Source organism: Oryzias melastigma, linkage group LG14 (assembly GCF_002922805.2).
Source record: "Oryzias melastigma strain HK-1 linkage group LG14, ASM292280v2, whole genome shotgun sequence".
Taxonomy (NCBI): domain Eukaryota; kingdom Metazoa; phylum Chordata; class Actinopteri; order Beloniformes; family Adrianichthyidae; genus Oryzias; species Oryzias melastigma.
Window position 1 is genome coordinate 19,810,063 of NC_050525.1, and position 21,655 is coordinate 19,831,717.

At 37.1% G+C, this 21,655-nt stretch overlaps 2 protein-coding genes across 5 annotated transcripts in view; both read left to right on the top strand.

The window, feature by feature from the left end:
- The window catches only part of znrd2 (zinc ribbon domain containing 2), a 4,272-nt gene extending 1,391 nt beyond the window's left edge, over window positions 1–2,881 (top strand). For all 4 annotated transcript variants that reach the window (XM_024266684.2, XM_024266685.2, XM_024266686.2 and 1 more), the window contains exon 4: window positions 1,684–2,881. In XM_024266684.2, the coding sequence (XP_024122452.1) occupies window positions 1,684–2,108 (425 nt within the window). In that variant the 3' untranslated portion in view covers window positions 2,109–2,881. The remainder of the gene's footprint in view (window positions 1–1,683) is intronic.
- Window positions 2,882–8,553: 5,672 nt separating this feature from the next.
- LOC112142972 (EH domain-binding protein 1-like protein 1) overlaps window positions 8,554–21,655 on the top strand; it is a 35,153-nt gene continuing 22,051 nt past the window's right edge. Inside the window, exons 1-11 of the mRNA XM_036215326.1 lie at window positions 8,554–9,160; window positions 11,560–11,617; window positions 14,129–14,224; window positions 14,634–14,687; window positions 14,793–14,971; window positions 16,103–16,221; window positions 16,308–16,397; window positions 18,454–18,990; window positions 20,095–20,160; window positions 20,241–20,567; window positions 20,640–20,781. Coding sequence (XP_036071219.1) covers window positions 9,057–9,160; window positions 11,560–11,617; window positions 14,129–14,224; window positions 14,634–14,687; window positions 14,793–14,971; window positions 16,103–16,221; window positions 16,308–16,397; window positions 18,454–18,990; window positions 20,095–20,160; window positions 20,241–20,567; window positions 20,640–20,781 — 1,772 coding nt within the window. The 5' untranslated portion in view covers window positions 8,554–9,056. The remainder of the gene's footprint in view (window positions 9,161–11,559; window positions 11,618–14,128; window positions 14,225–14,633; window positions 14,688–14,792; window positions 14,972–16,102; window positions 16,222–16,307; window positions 16,398–18,453; window positions 18,991–20,094; window positions 20,161–20,240; window positions 20,568–20,639; window positions 20,782–21,655) is intronic.

The window sequence follows — 21,655 nt, forward strand, 5'->3', positions numbered from 1 at the left end:
CTCTCTCGGTGGGTGGGTGAGCCTGTCCTAGGTAGAGAAGTTTAAATATCTTGCGGTCTTGTTCACGAGTGAGGGAAGATCGGACCGTCAGATTGACAGGCGGATTAGAGCGGTGTCCGCCGTTATGCGGCCGCTGCAGTGGTGAGGAAGTGGGAAGACCCAGGACACGCTGGAGAGACTACGTCTCTCGGCTGGCCTCGGGATCCCCCTAGAGGAGCTGGAGGAAGTGGCTGGCGAGAGGAAAGACTGGGCATCTTTGCTTAGACTCCTGCCCCCGCGACCCGGTCCCAGATGAGCAGAAGAAGATGGATGTGAATGAGGAGTAGACCAAAAAATCTTGTTTAAAAAGCTTTGATATAGAATTTAAAATCACCAAGTTACAAGCTCCCTTCTCCACTCCATTCTGGTGCATCCACTTCAAAACAAGTACGTCTTTGTTTCCTGCCATCTGGCTCCAAACTGTACGACTGGATAGCTCCAATACGGCTCGCCGTTTTTGTTGCAGAGCTAATGTTAGGCTGTAAGCTAACGGTAGAGCTTGTGAACATGTTCACAACGCAGAATTTCTAATGAACTTCTGCCACTTTGCAGAAACTGTCCTAGAAAATTACATTTCTTTTATTTTGGCTAAAAACAGTATAATCATGATGAAAAGACCACTGGGAATGCTTTAGAATAAATTAAAAGATGATTAGATACAAAGCACACAACATCAGACAAACTTGTTGAGATGACTGTTACGCCTCAACATTTTGCGTCGGGAATCGTCTCTTCTACACATTGTTTCAATCATGGTATTGTTTGTAAATACTGGATTTTCCAGACTATAAATCACATTTTTTTTATTTTTATTTTATAGATTGGCCAGTTTGACTGTTCTTTTTTGTATAATTTATCGATTGTTTCTAGGGCTTCTACAAACGATTATCTTAATAGTCGACTAATCACCAATTACTTTTTCCGGTTAGTCTGCTAATCTGGTCATGCACAAACTGGATTAAAGCACATATCATAACCTTCAGTAGCTTTAAAATAACTAGAAATTATATATTTAGCATTACTTGCAATAATGCTAGAGTGAATGCTGTAAGCTGAAAGATGCTAGTGCTGATAGCTGAAAAAGCTGAAGTTAATAGCTTAAAATGCTGAGGCTGATAGCCAGCTAAAATATTAATTAATGCAAAATTAGCCTATGAAACTGAAAAAGGCCCAAATTAGCAAAAATAGCTTGCAGGCAGCTGAAATATTAGCTAAACTTCAAATTAGCCAAAATAGCTAGCGTGCAGCTGAAATATTAGCTAAACTTAAAATTTGCCCCAAAAATTCCTAAATTAGCCAAAATAGCTAGTATATAGCTAAAATATTAATTAAACTTCAAATATGCCTAAAAAACATAAAATCCTAAATTAGCCAAAACAGCTAGCATGTAACTGAAATATTAGCTAAACTCCAAATTAGCCTAAAAAACCTCAATAAATGCTAAAATAGTCCAAAAAGCTAAATGAATGACATCATAACTTTCAACTTTACTACACTCCAACTCTGTATAATATAAAGTAACGACTAATTGACTATTTTAATAGTCGATTAGTCGAATAATCGCGGCAGCCCTAATTGTTTCTGCTTTCATTATTTCTCCTTTGCTGTTAATTCAACTCTACTTTCATTTTATTTCTACTTCAGCTCTGAATGCACAGGCAGCTCTGTCTCAAGTCAGAGAGCGGCAGCTTGCAGCACAGACTCCTGAAGTCAATGGAGGTCCCAGCACCAGCAGCAGTCAAGCAGGCGGCTCTGTTCCTCAGCCGCGACCAGAGCACTGCGAGGGAGCCGCCGCCGGGGGACGAACTCCTCTTCCTCCTCCGGCCGCGCCGCCTCCGTCAGCTCCCGTTCCCGCCGCATCTCTAGCAACCGCTCGCCCCCCGGCCCCCCCACAGAGCGCCGTCTTCAGACCGGTGCTGCAAGACGCCGAGGAGGCTGTTCTCACGAAACTCCGCTGGGCCACGGCCCAGCTCCAGAGTTCACCCTCGCTGGAGGCCAGCATCCAGCTCTGCAGCCTCATCACCAGCTGTGCCAACTCCCTGCGCAGCCTGAAGGAGCTCAGCCAGTAACGGACTGACGGCAACCACGTAGTGATAGGAACGCCGTTTCTATTCGCCTCTATGACTCTGGTTTAGCTTCCCAGTCCGGCCAAACCGTCGCTTCCAGCTGAAACCGGATTGTCAAAACGTGGGCAAGAAAACCACTCGTTTCATATCCGTGTGATCGCTTTAGGCATCGATTGTTCATAAAAGGTTTTAAAATGTCCGACCAGTAAAATGTGAAACGTTTTATGTATTGCAGAGAAAAACCAAACAGTTTACTGGCTGATCCACAACAGCTACTATATAAATACAAATAAAATCCATATATTTTTTATTTTCGTTTGGGTTTATGTTCAATGTTTCAATTACTTCTGAACCCCAAATTTGCACGAAAGTGACAGAGGCTGAAGAATCCGTGCCGATAAGACTGTTGAACTGATGAAGACTCTGATTCTTCAGCAGGACTTCCTCCCAAAAACCCGTTGGCATCTTTCCATCTGCTGCTCAGTCGGACTCTAGCTGTAAATTATTTGACTTCAGGATGTCGATAAATGTATCTGAAGATGTTCCAGACTCGATGTGTTCTTTCTCTAGCATCCAGAATAAAGGAACTTTGCTTTTTACGTCAATAAACGGCACTTCATATAAAGTCCTGCAGTGTTGAGGGAATTGGTTTTCTAATTATGTTCCAGAATAAAACCAAACCTGTTCAAACGCTGAATAGTGTTTGTTTTTACAAGACATCATCTTAACATGTTTTGTAAACTGGAAAATAAAGATGCTGCTGTGTAAACTCAGAACTTAAGTCGCCTTATTTCAACTGTCAGTCGCGTCTGGGAGGGAAAAAAACGACATAAACATCCATGAAGTTTCTTCTTTTTGTTGAAAATTTGGTGTATTTCCAACAATTTCTGCACCAAATATCACCTTTCGTACCTGATAGAAATGAAACAAAAGCTCCTCCTCCATTCAGAAGTCAAGTTTGTGGATCCATGTTCATTTCTGCTGTGCAGACGGTGCAGGTCACGGCCAAACCAGACCCACTAGATACTGTTTTATTCTGCTGAAAGGCGGTCTTTATAGTCCTGCGTGTCTCTGCTTTGGCATTTACAGCACATCTTTATAGAACACGTGGAAAACTTTTACTGCCTTCTGTCAGTTTGTGTGACTTTTAGTTCTGTGGATTAAATGAGTGAATATTTCAGAACATATGGAAAAGTTATTAGAAAAGTTTTTTTTTTTTTTCTCTAAAAAATGGATTACCAGGAGAGAGGAGCAGGGGTCACAGTTGATAAGTTGTGTACAAGAAATACACTTTTTATTAAGTTATTTTTTAACATTTTTTGTTGTTTTTTTTTTTCTTACATATTTATTTTTGTAGATGTTTTAGATTTATTCACTTCTGGACAGGGTTATTTTACTTTTAACAGAGTTTCATCTAAAATAAAAATAAAATATGTTGTCATATTACTTAGTCTTTTATTACAAACAATACATAGAAAACAATAAACAACAAAAGAAAACAACAAAGGAAAATTTTTGCATAAATTATGAATAAAATATTTTGTTCGAAATGGAGTAGGAATAAGTTGAAACAATTTTAATCCTACTACCTAACAAGAAAAAAATCAATAGTTTCCAAACTACTTAGAAATTCTGTTAATAATGTCCTTTGAACGCATACTTTGAACAGATTGAATCCCCTCAGTGGCTTAATTTGTTGTAAAAACAAAATAATTTCATTTTAAACTATTAATTTGATTTATAATTGGTTATTTATTTCTTATTTTTTAAAAAGCAAAGTTTTCTCAAAGAGGAAGTTGTGTAACTTTTAGACAGAAAAAACAGGAACACCCAAATTTTTAAAGAAGTGATCATCTGTATTCACAAACGATCTTTGAAAGGGTTTAGATCCCTTTTTTAACAGTCAGATTTTCAAGGGTCACCTCAGCCAATCACCTGCCTCCGTTTCACTTCACCATTTGTATCCTCACTCAAACTTACTATCCTTTCATTCACTTTCCTCCAACCTGCTGGCACACGCCTCTCCACCTCACTCTTTTTTTTAGGTTTATGTAAAAATAAAAAAAAATGTTTTCCACACAAGAAGCTAAAGGACTAAAACTGTGCGTTTAAGTTTTTGTCACATCCTCGTCTCTGCAGCAACTCAATGAGGATGAAGAGGAGACCAGCTTGATCAGATCTGCCTTTTTGCTTTACGTCACACACATGCTCCAACATGCTGCTTTTATAGATTTAAAATTGACTCTCAAGACACATTTCCAGGAATTTTTATGCAAACAAATCCCTTGTGATCAATTATTAACTCAAGAGGCAGGCCGTAAAAACTGTTTTTAAGTATGTGTGTCCGGAGTGTTCTTATTGGAAGAAATTAGTCTCAGTTTGTTTGTTGTCTTTATTTGTTTTAGGTCAAATTATCATTTTTCAAAAGCTCTTGTGTGAAAATCTTAATGCTTTTTTCCTTAAAAAGTAAAAAATTGCAGTTTAACTTAATAAACTCATTTTGGTTCAGATAAAGAGCTCAGATTGTTCAAATTTAGAGTCAGGAGATGAGCTCACAATATCCTCGGGAAGGATGAATTGACTTTTTTGGAACTGATTTGGTCAATGAGATTTTCTGTTTTATAATCTGGATTACCAGATCAGAACATTATAAATATTCCAGCAAAAATGTTAGTCAATCTGTGGTAAAATTCAGAAAAATTCCCCAAGATACCAAAAAAATAGGAGAAATTCTTACCACAAAAACAATTTAAAAAAATTATAAATAAATCTCCAAAACTGAAGCATACTTCTTGCAGAACGGGTCATTTATGCCTTACATCAATCATTTACTTTTGGTAGAGGACTGAGATAGTTTAAGGGAAAAAACTGGAGCAAACTGCTAAACCAGAAAACCGAAATGTGCAGAGAAACGCTTATCCCGGTAGTGCTGCCCTGACATGCCTCTCAAACCGGTGGAACCAACATTTGTGTGTTGAGTTTCTGGCAGGGATTGTGTCACAGTGGGGTACACAACAAGGGAAGTCTACTAAGATTTCTAACAAGATTCTTGTTGTTGAACCTTTATTTATACAGGTAGGTCGATTGAGAACAATTTCTCATTTACCACCACGACCCATCAGTAATACAGAAACAATGCAACAGCACAACAATACTTCTGTCTGTGGTTCAGTTATTCAAGTTCCTTAGAAATTGAATAAAAAACTTCCTAAAATCAATGCCTGTCCAAATGGCTTAACATTAACCTGAGTGAAATATTATCTACTGGCTAGAAGTTTGGTTGTTGTAGTTCTAGAAAAAAACTGAAAAGCATCCTTCAGATTTGCACAGTTGTTTTTGTATAAAAAATGTGATTTTAGACTATTTATTTTTTTAAATTACGCTCAGAAAAAAATATCCAAAACTTAAAATTGCAGTTTTCAAAGGCATTACATATGATTGAAGTAGTCATTTGAAATGACTACACAACAACCAATTATCTGTTTGGAAAGGTTTTATATACATTTCTAATTATTTCAAATCTCTTACTTCAATTATTTTTTGTGATATCCTACACTGGGATTTTTTTTTATTAATGTTGAATAACCTGTCATTTAAATCAAAGAAAATTATAAATATTAAAGAAAGACTAAAATATTTTAAATTCACGTGATGATCTGTTCAACTAAAAGCAATTCCTATGTTGTAGTACCGACCACGACCAGGAGGGAGCAGACAAATGACCTCTAATCATGAGAAAGCTGTTTCTTTCTTCTCCTTTCTTTTCTTCTCCTTAAAAGCAGCTGTGTTTTGGAAAGCTGTTTTCTATGGAGTGGTGCTTAAGAAAACAAGTTTTACATTTTAATTATTACATTTTTAGTGATATTTATTATCTATCTGCTGTTTTTAATAGAGCTAGGAAAGGTAATTTACCTTTAGTTGGATTGATAGTTCTATTCTATTGTATTGTATTCTATTCTATTCTATTCTATTCTGTCATATTTAGCACATGATGTTGTGTGTTTGCTTGTGTGTGTCTTACTTTTTCATTACAGCAGTTCAGTTGGTTTTATTTTGTTTTCTGTAAGAAAATATTAAGATTAAGAAAACCTTTATTAGTCCCACAGTGGGGAATTTGCAATATGCAAGAGCGCAGGTACAGAAATAGGTGAGAGAGGATAAAAATAAAATAAAATATACATTATAAAGAGCTAAGACAATGGGATACCCTTAAATTATAAAAATAGCTAAGCAGTAAGATGCAATATACAAAGAATAATCAGTAATATATAGCATATTGACAGCTATTGCACAGTCAAGTGGTCAATAATGTACTATAAGATAACAAAAAAGTGGAAGTATGAATCCCCCCCATCGCTTCTCACTCACGCGCATTCACACACACAGAGTTACTGTAAACACTGTCAGTGCACTGCAGTGAGTGACTGGTACAATAAATAGACATCATAGTGGATCCCAGAAAGCAGAGCTGGTGAGGACAATGGTGTGTTAGAGGAGGGGGGTGAGCCGCAGCACAATGAGCGCTGCAGTGAGATCAGTTCTTAAAGCAAGGAAATACCTCCCAGCTGCAGAGAAACCAACACAACAAACACGGTACTACACAAGGGCAGCTGAAAAACATGATGGGAGAGGCCTTTGTGGTTCAGCATAGAGAAGAAATGGCTAAAACTAGTTGTTAAGTTGTTGTTATTACTGATGTGATTAGGTTTGGTTTGGATTTGTGATATGATGCATGTTCTTGATGTAACAAATATAAAAAAGACAGAACCGCATCACAAAAGTATCATAAAATTACTTTAAATTGGGGTTGGAAAGGTTCAAAATGTGAAAAGTTGCATTACCTGCGATAATGCTGTATGAATGCTTTTTGCAATAAGTAGTCACTGAAGATGCAGTTTTTGCTGAAAAATTGTGATGCAATTTGCTTTAATGCTGAGAGGATTTGCTGAAAATGCAAAAGCGATTTGCAAAATGTTACATTTTCTACAATACTGGACATTTCAGTAAAGAACTATGAAAGAGCACTGAAGTTGACCTAAATTTCTGAAAAATTTGTAGTAAAATTGCTGAAAAATCCCTAATATATGACAATTTTGCAAAAAATATTTAATGTATTGCTTAAATACTAGCTAAACTCCAAAAAAGATTAAATTTTCTCAGTAAATTAAATTAGTCTAAAACGTTAGCCTGTAGCTAGAATAGATGCTAAACTCTAAGTTAGCCTATAATAGCCCAGTAGCAAACAAATTAGCCCAAAACGTTAGCACATTGCTCAAATATTAGCAAAACTCCAAATTAGCGTAAAAAACCCCCAGTAGATACCAAATTAGAAAAAAAGCTAGCACATTGCTAAATTACTTGCTAAACTCCAAAATAGCCTAAAATTCCTCAATAAACTACATAAGTCAAAAATGTTAGCCTGTTGCTAAAATAGAAGCTAAACTCTAAATTAGCCTATAATAACCTCAGTAGCAAACAAATTAGCCCAAAACATTAGCACGATGCTAAAATATTAGCTAAACTCCAAATTAGCATAAAAAAATCTCAGTAGATACCAAATTAGGGAAAAAAAAGCTAGCACATTGCTAAATTACTTGCTAAACTCCAAAATCGCCTAAACTTCCTCAGTAAACTACATAAGCCAAAAATGTTAGCATGTTGCTAAAATAGAAGCTAAGCTCTAAATTAGCCTATGAGAACCTCAGTAGCAAACTAATTAGTCCAAAACGTTAGCATGTTGCTAAAATATCAGCTAAATTCCAAATTAGCATAACAAGAAAAAAAAAAAAACCTCAGTAGATGCCAAATTAGGAAAAAAGCTAGCACATTACTTAATTACTAGCTAAACTCCAAAATAGCCTAAAATTCCTCAGTAAACTAAATTAGTCAAAAATGTTAGCCTGTTGCTAATATAGAAGCTAAACTCTAAATTTGAATTAAAACCCCAGCAGACAAATTAGCTAAAAATGTTAGCATGTTGCTAAAATGTAAGTTAAACTCCACATTTTTTGAAAGTGAACATAAAAGATTAAACATACATAATATATACATATATAATAGTGAAAAACAGACCAAGCGGCATGTACATTTCACTATTGGTAATTGTTTAGAGTCTCTTCCTCTGGGATTTATTGTCCCTTTTTCGAAATCCTAAAGAGGAGTGTCTGATGCATGTCTGTGCACATGCAGGACTCCTCATTTCAGGATTCCTGCAGCTGATGAGCCCATAAAACCAGGAAAGCGTGTATCAGCTGTTTTTTTATGCGTGTTTGCTGAGGGAGTGGACAAAACAATAATGTGGAGCATTGAAGCCTGCACGGGGGTGTAATATTAGACCCAGCTCTGAGTCATGACACATGTGCTCCCCCCTGCTGCTGCCCCACACTCCTCCATCCCAGCTGCCTCTGTCCATCCATCCCTCCATCCAAAAATAAACTCCTGTCTCAGAGAGGAAAATCCCTGATCTGATTGGGGGGAAAAACAAAACTTTTCCTGCAACTCGGTCATAAATTGGTTCCAAGTCAGCATGAATGAATCCATGAACCTTCAGACCTCCAAGAGAAGATTAGAAGCAGCTTTAAGAAGCTGATAAGGTTGTTGCAGGATCAAAGTCTGCAGGGATGATCACCACTGAACATTCACACTCCAGATAAGAACTTTGCATAGCCTAAAGCTCCATCGGGGACTCCCTTTGCATATCCTGCATCAAACTCTGCCCCTTTGTGCTGTCAGAGGGAGGGTGGACTTCAGGAGGAAGCCGCGCGCGCTCCATGTGGACTCAGACGAGACTTCAGCGTCAGCCTCTGAGCTTCCTCTATTTCTGACATGCTCATTTCAAAGGAGCCGCTTGTGTGAGCTTCACCATCATCATCATCGTTATCACCAGACACCGAATAAGGAGGACAAAAGTTGGATTACTATCGCACGTTTTGACTTGAACCAGCAAAAGCCATGGCTTCGGTGTGGAAAAGGCTACAACGAGTCGGAAAAAAGGCTTCAAAGTTTCAGTTTGTTGCCTCGTATCAGGAACTGGTTTTGGAATGTACCAAGAAATGGTAACAATTTTTATTTTTGCCCTCCGAGTGTCTGTTTATCATGTAAACAAACGCTTTTGTTGTGTTATTGCTATAATAGGACGCCCTTTCGTTGTCAGTTTTTCCGCTACGCTGAAAGGTGAGGGCGTCCTCCTTTCAGTTTGGAGCGGTTCGAGAGGACGCGGGTTCGAGACCGGCCTTGAACATGGTGACAGAAAAATGTCATTAAAAAATAAAAAATACTCACCTCAATTTTCACTTAAAAGTGATTATCTCAAAAAATATATTGTTTTAAAGCAATTAAATTACATTATTATTGATTAAAATGTTTTCTGCTGTAATAATTAATGATTTTGTTGCCAACTTTTGCTCATTTTTATGATTACTTACGTAAAAACTGTTAACAAATGATGACTTTATAGGATTAAAAAGTGAAATCATGTCTGAACTTGTGGAAAATGATTCAACAGTGTTGCAGTGAGCCTCAGCTCTGCCAACAATTACAGTCATCATTTACAAAAATTCAAATCATCATACATCCAGTTCAAGATAGGAAACGTTGAATATATGTAATGTGTTCTCAATGCTGCATAACTTTTAGCTTCCAAATAATCTACTTTATTCTGACATAAACTGTAAAATATATCTCAAGTTTATAATCAAGCAGAAAAAAGTATTTCTTCTAGTTATATTTAGATTTTTATAATTAATTGGAAAACGTGCTCTGAGATCTTTAAACCTTTTGCCCACATGGCATTCCTGGCTCAGCTGCACCTTCTTATCCGTCGAGGTTACATTAAGATAAAGACTGACTCTGGTTATTACATCCTTGATAAAAAAACACACTATTACTGCTGTAGGGTCCTTCTTGTCAAGGATAGGTTTGATCAGACCTTACGGACTAGTTTGGGATTCTCTTGTGAACAATAGTCAGATTTTAAATATTTAAATGTTCAAAGGCATCCCTAAAGAGAGGTCAGAGCATATACAAATAGAAATAAATGTAAAGGTTTGAATTAAAGTTTCTTAATTTTTTCTGGGATTTCTTTCATCCTTTCCATTTGCATCCACATGTCTGCACACGCTTAATTCTCAGCTGTTTTTTTCCTGTTTAGTTTCAAGGTTTGAGACACTGATACACCCCTCACTCACACACTTCTAAGAAGCATATAAGCCAAATATTTCCTCAGCAACATCAAAGTTAATAAAAAACTCAAACTAAGCGGATGAGCTCCTCTTTTAATGATTTATGGTGTTGTTACACGTGCGACAAATAGCAACTTAATGTAAAATGTCTCTAAGAAAAAAAATAATAAATACTATTAATGCTAGCTTACAGTAGCTACTTTCTGTTCGTCGCTGTACTATAACAGATACAGAGTCCAGCAGGTTTTTGTGGAAAGGGAGCCACAGCAGGGAGTCAAAGATAAGACAATGGTTAGAAAATGATGGTTGTTCGGCAGGGACAGGGAAGAAGCGCTGACATAATTAAAGAGTCCGCAACAAGACTATTTTTATACCACACTAGCAGAGCTTCATGTGACAGAGATTAGTAAGTGCAGGGTTTTTCTGAGGAAACAGCTGCAAGTAGATATCCACAAACAGACCTTTTTATTCATTGAGGAATAAAGAATATTCTCTATTATGGTTTTCAGTATTATGCTAACAGGATATTATGTCGATGACTTTCTTAGTCATTTTCATTTCCTGCCATCAACTCGTCTCCTCCTCCTTGACTAGGCTATTTCTATTTCCTTTTCTGACACACTAACACACATGTAAAGAGTACAACTTTAACTTCAACAAAGAGTAACATTTCTCAGTTGGTATTGAAGTGTTTAGGATTAGCTGTACATAAGTGCGCATCTGCATGTGTGATATTGGGTTAACGTAGTTCCTCCTTTCTCTCGTAGGCAGGTCACATCGGCACAACTTCCTGCTCCACTTCCTGTGTCAAATAAGAGAGAGAAACACAATAGCAGCTTATGAAATGAAAGAATGTTTACCAAAAACACTCTCTATAGCCTAATTACACATAAACAGCTGCTTACTTGGTTGGTTAATGTCAGAGAGACATAGACAAATGAAGAATGTCATCATGTGCTCAAAGTCTAATCTGTAAACACGGTCTGTCACACCACTAACAGTGTTTTTCCTCTAGCATGCTAATACACAGCAATGACAGTCATAAGACCCCGTAAAAGAACCTGTGTTTCCTATTTCTCCACAGTGTCCACTTTGTTCAGCGACTTTACCTACTAATAATCCAAAATAAATCTTTTTCAGAAACATTTACATCATTTTTTATTTATTTATTTTTAGTTTAGGTGTGGAAATATATACAAAATATGTGGGATTTTTGATTGCTAGCATTAAGCAATGTTCTTTTAACCTTTATTTGTGTTTGTGTTTTTGTCAAGGCAACCAGACAAGTTGAGAGTGGTGTGGACGAGAAGGAACAGACGCATGTGTTCCAAGGTGAAAAAAACGCAACCACGTCTTAGGAAATGTTTGTCCTCTTGCAGGAACCCTCTGCTACTGTAATTCAGTGCATTTCTCATCTTATAACCTTAAGATTTCAACTATTTTAACATATTTTCAACGTAATTGTTGTTTATTTAATAGATATTTGTAATATTTAATGAAAATTAAAAAAAAAGTAATTTCTAATTTTACTAAACTTTTGAAAAATTATTCCAAATCTGATCAAGCCAATTTGTCTGTGTCAAAAATAATTATTAAAATTGGTTAGTTAAAGAGGCTTTAGCAAAGTGAGTGAATCCAAACAATTTGGGACACAACATAGTGAAGAGTTGACCCAATGTTCAAAGGTGTGACCCACATTACTTCACTGCAGAGAAACACAGGAAGGCAGGCAGGGGCAGTTTTGTCAACAAACTGGAAAGACTTCATATTTGGTCTGTAAAAACCTGGCCCACTGCAGAGCATTATCTGGCAAACTAAATTTAGACTCGTAGGCACCAAATATTAGACGTTCAATAAACATGCAAATCATATAAACTTTTTATCTGTTGGCTATAGACCATTTCTAAACAAATACATACTTACTTTCAAATAGGTTGGGTATTTGCAACATCTTATTTGCATATTAAAATTCAGATTAACATTTGAACATCACATAAGGCATTTTTAGATCATTTAATTGATCATAAATGTTAAAAAAAAATATTAAAGAAATTGACACACTGACAGATGAAGTTAGACAGGAATCACCAAGGATTATCATGTTTGCAGATGATATTGTGGTTTGTAGTGAGAGTAGAGAACAAGTGGAGGAGGAACCGCAACAAGACGGAATACACAGGTGTAAATGAGAGGGATCAAAGTGGAAGAGTGAGGCTACAGAGAGAAGAGATACAGAAGGTGGAGGGTTTGAAGTATCAACAGTCCAGAGTCATGGAGAGTGTGGAAAGTCGTGAAGAAGAGAGTCCAGGAAGGTTGGAAACAACATGTGTCCCTATCAATATAAAATATACATGTAAACTAGGGCTGGGTATCAAAACGATTCGATTCACAAGAGCCTGGATCAATTCAGATTTTTTTTTATTCTTCAGTTCAATTCAGTTTACACATTTATACACATTTGTTTAGAAATACATTAATAATCTACTATATGATTTGAATATATTTATATTAATCTGATACAGTTTACATAGTTAGTGAAATAATGAGATTATTGATAGTATACAGTGTTACATGGATTCTCTAAAGGAGAAGTTCTAACAAAAATGTTCAGATCATTAACATTGTAAACATTGTTCTGCTTCTCCTGGAGGGTGTTTCAGTTTGGCCACTAGGTGGCGATGGCACTACACCTTATTCCAGAGGAAGAAGAAAGTATGAGGGAAAAACGATGTTTTAGACCACAAATGGTTACTTAAAAATATTTCCTTAAAAGAGTTTGAAAAATTCATGCCTGTGATTTTATAAAGATGTTAATTTAGTCAACAATGTATGTTTAGGTCGACTGAGCGTTAGCATTAGCCGTTCTATGGGAAATTCCATTAAAAGTTAGCCTCAAGCTAGCGGACTTTAATTTATTTGCTAAATCGATTTATCATTTTTATGAATCGAATATTGATCTATTAAGCTCAAATAGATTTTAATTAATTAATCAATTTTATTAACCCAGTCCTAATGAAAAAAAAACTGTCAATGACTATTACTGCCAATAATAGGGCCAAGGATCTATCAGGAACAAGTATATATGTCAAAATTAAAGTGTATGGAAAAATTAATATTGATTATATTAATTAATATCATTAATATTGGTGGATTTTTTTTTTTACTATCACTGCGATACTAATAAACTCAAATTTTGGCTGATACTGGCACAGATAGATCGCCCATCTCTGGTTCGGACCTGTCCAGAGGAGAGACAGTGAATATATTGGTAGAAGGATGCTGAGTCTAGACCTGCCAGGCAAGAGCTCTAGAGGAAGACCAAAGAGGAGGTTTATGGATGCAGTGAATGAAGACATGCAATTCCTGAAAGGAAAAGAAAATTCCAGAAACAAAACAAAATCGTCATCAAAATTAAACATGAATACACATTATTTAAACACAGGTTATCATGAATTATTTGATCATTGTGCCAAATGTTGTTTATGTTTTTCTATTTTTGTATTTTTCTTACTTTAGTTTATTAAAATAAATACATTCTAGGCTGTGTGAAAACTGGTTTATATCATGAAGTAACCTTAACCCCAATCAATCAATTCCATTTTAACTGTTATTTAGAAAACATTTTATATAGATGTGTTTACACTTGAAGCAAAATGGCTTTTCTAATGCAACAGGAAAACACATCTACACACAAATTTGTTTGAATTCTCATGTACGACAATTTTGGTATTTAAATTTCAAAGACTTTGAGCCACCACAAACATAAACCCTACTTTACTGCTGGCTTAAGAATAAGTACAGCTAGAAAGCAGTCGTTGTGTTCACATGCTGTTTGTTGTGTAGCTCCACAGCTGGCAGCCTGGAATCAAGAACCCTTACAGAGGCATGGTGGTGTGGCCCGTCCCGGAAAACATCGACATCTCTGTCACCCTCTTCAAGGTATTACACTCAGAATAAGTTTACATTTGAAACCTTTAGCTTAAAATTAAACAACAAAATACGTAAATATATCCATGATGTGTATCAGTCCTTAGACAGAGAACTCTGCCTTAAATTCTTTTAACTAAATTTAGGTAAGTTATTCTTAACTTTAATTAAAGTGAAATATTTTTATCTTGATTTGGCCTTAAACTTTCTTTTGTTTACATGAGTAAAGGTCAGCATGAAGCTCTGCTTTCTTCTAAGTGCGTTTAGGTAGCCAAAACAGAGGAACATCAGAGTATAACATCATCTTTCTTCAATTGCTACACATTGAAGTCTAGAAATGATGAAGTTAAATGTTCATAAACAACATTTACAGACAAGGTTTTACTAAACAAAATGCCTTTGTTCTCACTGCTGCCTGCAGGAAGCCAATGCTGAAGAGTTTGAGGACAAAGAATGGACATTTGTCATAGAAGGGGTGGGTATTGCTCAGGTTCTGAGCTTTAAATTCAACAACTTTTCAACTTTAGCATCAATTTAGTTTCATTTCAACTAGAATAGAGCATCATTTTTGTTTTTAAAGGAAAACAAAGGTCATCGTAAAGTGCTGGCGTCTGCTGATATCAACCTGAAACGCTTCGCCAGCCCAACGCCAACCCAGACCGACCTGACGCTGAACCTCAAGCCCCTGTCAGTCAAGGTGGTGGAGGCCACACTCAAACTGTCGCTCTCTTGTGTGTTTGTTCGAGAGGGAAAAGCCACGTGAGTATAGTTTACGCCACATGTGTCAAAGTCAAGGCCCGGGGGCCGGATCCGGCCCGCCGGGTCATTTCATTTTATTGTTATTAATAGCCCCATGTTATCTTGCTCTTATTTCTAACTTGTATCATTTTCACAAGACGTAATTTTAAGGAGACTAGAATATTGAAAGTTATTTAAGGTTTAAGTTGATTTATTCTATTCCTTCTTGTTTATTATTCATAATTCTGTTAAAAAGTTATGATTTTAAAGTTTTGAAAATTGGCATTCTGCTAGCTTTTTGGACTATTTTGGCATTTACTAAGATTTTTTTGGCTGCTTTGGAGTTTAGCTAATATTTCAGCAACATGCTAGCTGTTTGGGATAATTTAGGCTGTTTTTTTTTTTTTTTTTCGTTTTAGGCTATTTTGGAGTTTAGCTAATATTTACACACTAGGTGTTTTGGCTAATTTAGGCTTTTTTCTGCTTTCAGTTGTCAGTTGTATTTTTTCAGCTACATGCTAGCTGTGTTGGCTTTTTTTACGAAGTTTTTTAGACTATTTTGGAGTTTAGCTAATATTTATACGCCAGCTGTTATGGCTAATTTAGTTGGGTTTTTTTCAGTTTTTTAGGCTGCTTTGAAGTTTAGCTATTTTTCGGCTACATGCTAGCTGTTTTGACTAACCTAAGTTTATTTATTTATTTTAAATTTTTTAGGCTAATTTGACATTTTAGCTATCAATTTTAGCATCTTCAGTTATCATTACTAGCATCTTTAGCTGCCAAATTCAGCTTACAGCATTCACACTAGAATTATTGCAGGTAATGCTATATATCATAATTATGTTAAAACGTTATGGTTTTAAAGTTATTAATTTCAGAGTGTTCGGCCCACGACCTAAGGTGTGTTTTGGATTTTGGCCCCTCGTGCGATTGAGTTTGGCACCCCTGATTCATGCTGAGCTCACACACCTTGTAAAAGTGTCTCGATTCTGTAACTTAGCATCACCAGTTGTCCTTATGATAGAATAAGACAGGATGTAAAGAAAAACAAAATGATAAATGTTGAGTAGAACTGGTCAAACTTGGTTTTCTTTATGCACAAACGTGTATTGAAAATCAACACTTAGTGACGCAAAAATGTCTTCTCCTCAGTGATGAAGACATGCAGAGCCTTGCCAGCCTCATGAGCGTCAAACCCACAGATATCGGCAACCTGGACGACTTCAACGAGAGCGATGAAGAGGAGGACAGGAAGTCTGTGACGGCAACAAGTAGGCACCTCTCTTCCAGTTCTGTCCCTGTTTCCTCCTATTTGCTGTTTTGTATCTTTTTTTTTCTTTTTTTCTTGATACTATAGTCGTTCCACACACACTTACCCGTCCAAACCGCCCCGCTCCCCCGCCTCCCGACCAGCGCCACTCTGCTGGAGCTTCTATTTCTGCTTCAGGTATTTCCACCTCTTTCCTTCTGTTTCTCACTTTTCTCTTGTCAGAGAGGAGCGGACATGAACACAAGCTCTGTCTGCATTTTCTGTCAGTATGCAGTATTTGACACTCTCCTCATACTCGTCTCTTCCCTATGATGCCATCCATACCACCTTAAGCCTCCGGTGTTTATGTTGTTTGATTTACAGTAACTTTTCAACCTTTAACACAATCAATGTCATTCTAGTTGGAGATTTTGAAGGAGAAAATTATTTGTTGCACAAAAAAAGACACAACTTGTTTATTATGATTGTGTTCAAGCTAAAAACATAAACGGGGATATTATTTCCCCCAAAAATGTGTTTTTCCATATAATGTGAGTTATCAGAGATGATTTTTACCAATTATCGCGATATCGTCGATATTGTGAGCTGTGTATCGCATCGTATCGTGAGGTATCCTGTGATTCTCAGCTCTAGTGGCCACACAGGTGTCACCCAAACTGTAAAAAGGGAAACACTGGATCCATTTACAAAAGTTCTGTAATTTGTTACATTTAAAAATATTACTTTTTGTCCGGTTAGATTTTGGAGTTGAGTAAAGTATCAACCCAAAATTTAAAATTGATTAAAACGGAAAATTTGAAATTCATCAAATTACATAACTTTTCTTAATTGATCCAATTATTCACTTTTTTCAGAGCATTTTCGTAAAGGTGTCACTGAACTGCCACCGCACAACCTCAAAATGTGCACGTGCAGCTGCTGACCAATGTCAACTTTTAGAGAAAAAGTCATCTGGTTACTGTAAAATTTAAACTTTTTCTTAAAACCTTGGCGAACGCTGCAAATTTACGAATACCACCCCTGAATTTGCTAAAGAAAAACTGCATTTTGGGATATGTAACTGTAGCCTCAGTGACTATAATTTTTTTCTTAAACTAAGAATGCTTTTTCTTACCCCATTTGCAGATTATTTTTTCTCGTTTAAAGAAAATGTTTTCAATTTTAAGAATATTTGACTTTTGTCTTGCGGGCCTCCTTTTGCAGAGCACAAAGGCTTTTGTTGTCTTGAGAGATGCGACAACTTCCTAAAGCAGAAAATGAAGCGTGATGAGAGCTCACATGATGACCTCCCCTGACTCACGAACTGATTCTTATGTTTTTTCAGATAAAATTAATAAATGTACAACTTTATAGGTTTGTCAGACTGTATGAAGGTACATTCTTATGAAATACTTTCCTGACAATCTTGATTATGGTAGAAGAAGCAAAACTGAAATGTTAGTTTGCATATGATAAAGATGAATCACATTAAATAGCTCGTTTCTTCTCTATTTCCCAAAAAGCTGCACGTTTCTGAATGGTTTCTTTTGCTCTTGAGAGTCCGTGTTTTTCCCTAAATCCAAGTGTGAAATTTTTCATTCCCATGCCAAGTCGACCAAAGTCCACTGAGTTCACGAGGAGAATACATGTTAGCACAAAAAACTCCTAAAGTGATTTTTTTTTACTTTAATTCACTAAAACAAGTGAACTGATCAATACTCTCCTAATAAGTTCTGAAAACAACAGTGGTCAAATTTATGAAAAATAATCAACTTTTCACTGGAATATAATTTGATTTGTTGCTTTGCTTGAAAAATGCTTAGAAAAAATAATTTTCAGAAAGTTTTAAAGTTGACAAAACAATAAAAGGAATATTTTAAAACCTTATTTATTGTCAATCAAAATGAAAGCTGCCTCCCACACAACTAACGGTTATTTCCACCTTAATCCAGAGCTGCCTTAAACACAAATTATGTTTTAGCTTGTAGTTGAAATTGTTGTTTTCTTCACTTCAATGAGCCAGCAAAGATTTTATGAGACCAACCACTATGTTGTGTTTAAAAACACAAGTTAAATACACATTAAAAAAATCCTATGAAAGTGAGATTTAAATAAATATTTGGTCATAATTTTCTTTATCTCCATACTCATTAGGATCCTTTCTTTTTTTGTTGTTACTCTGTCAATCTTCCTTCATGTCTTCAGTTTTTCATCCATCAAAACAACTTTAATGATGGTTTTCCAACTTCTGCAGTTCACTCCCGCCCTCCTCTGCCAATCGCCCCTCGTCCCTCGCCACGGCGCTCCAGACATCCCCTCGCCGCTGCCCCTGTCCAATCAGACATCCAGCCTTCCCCTGGCCCCTCCCCTCAGCCCTCGCCCAGGTCCAAGCATAAAAAACCCTCCATCCCTGCTCCCCCAGAGGCCTCTGCTGTGGCTGACTCCCAGACCGCTGTCGACGAGCCTGGTGTGCACCGCCCACCTGATCACCTCGCCTCCACTTCACCTCCTTCATCAGTGATCTCCACTTACTATCGAGAACCTCCAAAGTCGACCTCTAATTTCCCCTCTGATTCCCCCGAATCATTACCTCAACCTGCAACCTCATCCTCTCAAACACCACATGTGGCTGCATCCACTCATAAGTCCATCTCCACGCCCTCCCATCTGCCCCTTCCTAAACATCCCTCCTCCCAAAAACCCGCCGTGTCCTCCGCTCAGCCCTCTCTCACGTGGGTCATCTCTCAGCCTCCGTCTCTGCCCAGAATCTTCCAGTCAGGTTCGGCTAAAGGTATCTGACTGGCAGATAGGCATGCTGTGTGTCCCGTACTAACACATTTTCTTAAGTTAGTACAAAGAAATTCAACTTTTTGTGAGATTTTCTTTCACTAAAAAGTGTCATAGGAAAAAAAATCTAAACTAAAAGCATGTAGTGTGTAAAGGTGTTCTGTGTGGAGGCCTGACAGCTCAGGAAATACATCTAAACTCATTTTATTGTGTTATCACATGATGCTTTCCTTTTTTTTTCTTTTATAGTTATATTCACTGCAACACAATCACATATTTTCTTTTGGGAACAATGAACATTTTCTGTTAGAGAAGCATGAATAGCAAAACAGCAAAAATATCAGTTTGCTGATGAGTTTAAGCTTTTATGTCTGCTCTTTAGAAAGGAAAATCCTGAACTAGCAAAAAAACTTAGGGTGTGACCAACTTAAAAGAAGAACTTTGATAATGCAACACTCAGTTAAAAATACATATCTCAAGAGCACACTTCTTGAAACAGCAAAAAAAAAATGTCTTACGTGTTTTTTTTTGGTCAATCTTATGTAGCAGAGTTGTCTAAAGTCTCATCCGAGCATTTTTTGGGCCTACTGTAAAAACAATCCCAGTGGTCTTTTTTTTATGATTATACAGTTTTTAGCCAAAATAATATAAAAAATGCTGTTTTTCTAGGACATAGTTTCTTCAGGAGTTCATCAGAGATTCATTTAGTTCAGGGCAGTGCTGTTAACGTGGACTAAGCCTTCTCGATATCCCATCATCCACCTGTTAAAATGCTCTCCCACTAGCTTACAGCCCCTCGTGACCCCAACCCAACATTATCGGTGCAACAAAAAAAGCCGAGCAATATCGGGGCTATCTAGCTCAGTTTTGAGCTTTTTCAAATAGCATTTTTTAACTGCTCCTGAATAGCAATGATTTAAATAAGAAATACACCAAAATTTCAATTTTTAAGCTTAATTTATTGTAAGAAAAATGCAGCAAGAACATGTTAAAAACACAATTTTCATCGGAGTGGGTCTTAAAGTGCACGCTGCCTTGCTTTACATTTCCACCTTCACTGTTCATCCTCCACATTTTCCCTCTTTTATTCACCTTTTTGCTTCATTAGCTCCTGTCTCACACCAGCGAGGCCCCACAGACGTTCAGACTTCAGCTGATTCTGCTTCACTCCTGGGTTAGTCTCTGTCCTGACTCCCATGTTTGTCCAGTCTTCCTCCAATCCTAAAACTGAACTGTTCTCCCTCTTTCTACCAGGGCATTCACACGTTTTCCAACCTCAGGTGGTCAAATCTGTAGCCCGCCCCACCTCTCCCTCCCCTCTGTCTGCTGGGGCCTCCCCTCTCCCCTCAGCACCACCTCTGGGTTTGTGGCTCCCCTCTGCTCCATCTGGGGGCGACGTTGCCCCCGTCCCTCTGCTGAGTTCCCCAGATCTCGATTCTCTTTGTGACCCGGAGGCTCCCATCTCCTCTGCCGGCCTTTCACTCCCTTCTTCTTCTCTTTCCAAACCTGGTTTGATCTCCTCCCTTCGTACTGTCGCTCCTCCTTCTGCTCCACCTGCTCAGAGCATCTCCCCTCAGTCTGGTACATGAGCATCTTCTTCTCTATTTCCTCCAAGTTTCCTTTCAAAACCAAATGTATTTGTATCGTTTACAGGGCCAGCATTCTCTCTTCCTCCGGTGGATGAAGAAACACCTATTAGCCCCCAGAAAAACCAAACAGCGGAGAAAAGCCGAATATCTGACCCTGCAGTTCAAGATTTGAAGATGGGCAAAGAAAAAAGCAAAGGAAAGATCAGGTGAGGTCACTTAATGAAATCAGCTCTTTGTTTGGCCTCTTTGAGACTAAAAACAGACAGTAGAGCTTGTCTCTTGTAAAGCCTGCAAGGAAAAAAAAAACTGCTTTCATCTGAAGATTTACGAGAAACTAAAACAAAGATTAGATTTTATCTCGTTTTCTCATGTCATGTTCTGGGAAAAATGTCTCTACAATATGAGATGAGCTGCAGGCGCCGCGCTGGATGATTGCTTGTTATTTCCAGACTCACAAGCTGAAGAGGTTTTTAAGAAGCTTCTGCTTCTACTGCATGCTTAAAGGCTGTCCCATCACAGGAAGTCAGTGCACGTGTGTGATGGTAGCATGCATTAGCAAGCTGCAGTTTGGTTAAAGAGTTCAAAGCGATGACTTGCTCTAGTTTTCCTGTGGATCTAATGAATACAATATAGTACGCATTATTGTTCATTTAAAATTTTATCGACATTAGTACTCTTTTTTTAAACGTTTGTCAGTTATTTTGCATATAAGGGGTATTCTTAATTAAATAATTTAAAAATAAGTATTGCTATAGCAAATATGCTAACAGATCTGATGTACAGCAGCAGTATTTTAGTTCATACTCAACCAAAAAAACTGTTTTTTAACTATATTTTCCACCGTGACCATGTACTATTTTCATGCCTAGTCGTCATTGCATAAACAATAAGGAAAGTTTCGGTTAAGAGGTCTGATAAGATTTTTAGGTCAGTTTGATTGCATGACAGAGCAGCATTAAGAACTCCTTCTTTCATATTTCTTAATAAATATTCAACTTTTTAAAAAATTATGTCCTTTAAAAACACAAATTCATAACTACAGAATATATGCAATCTTAAGCATGAAGATGATAAAATCTC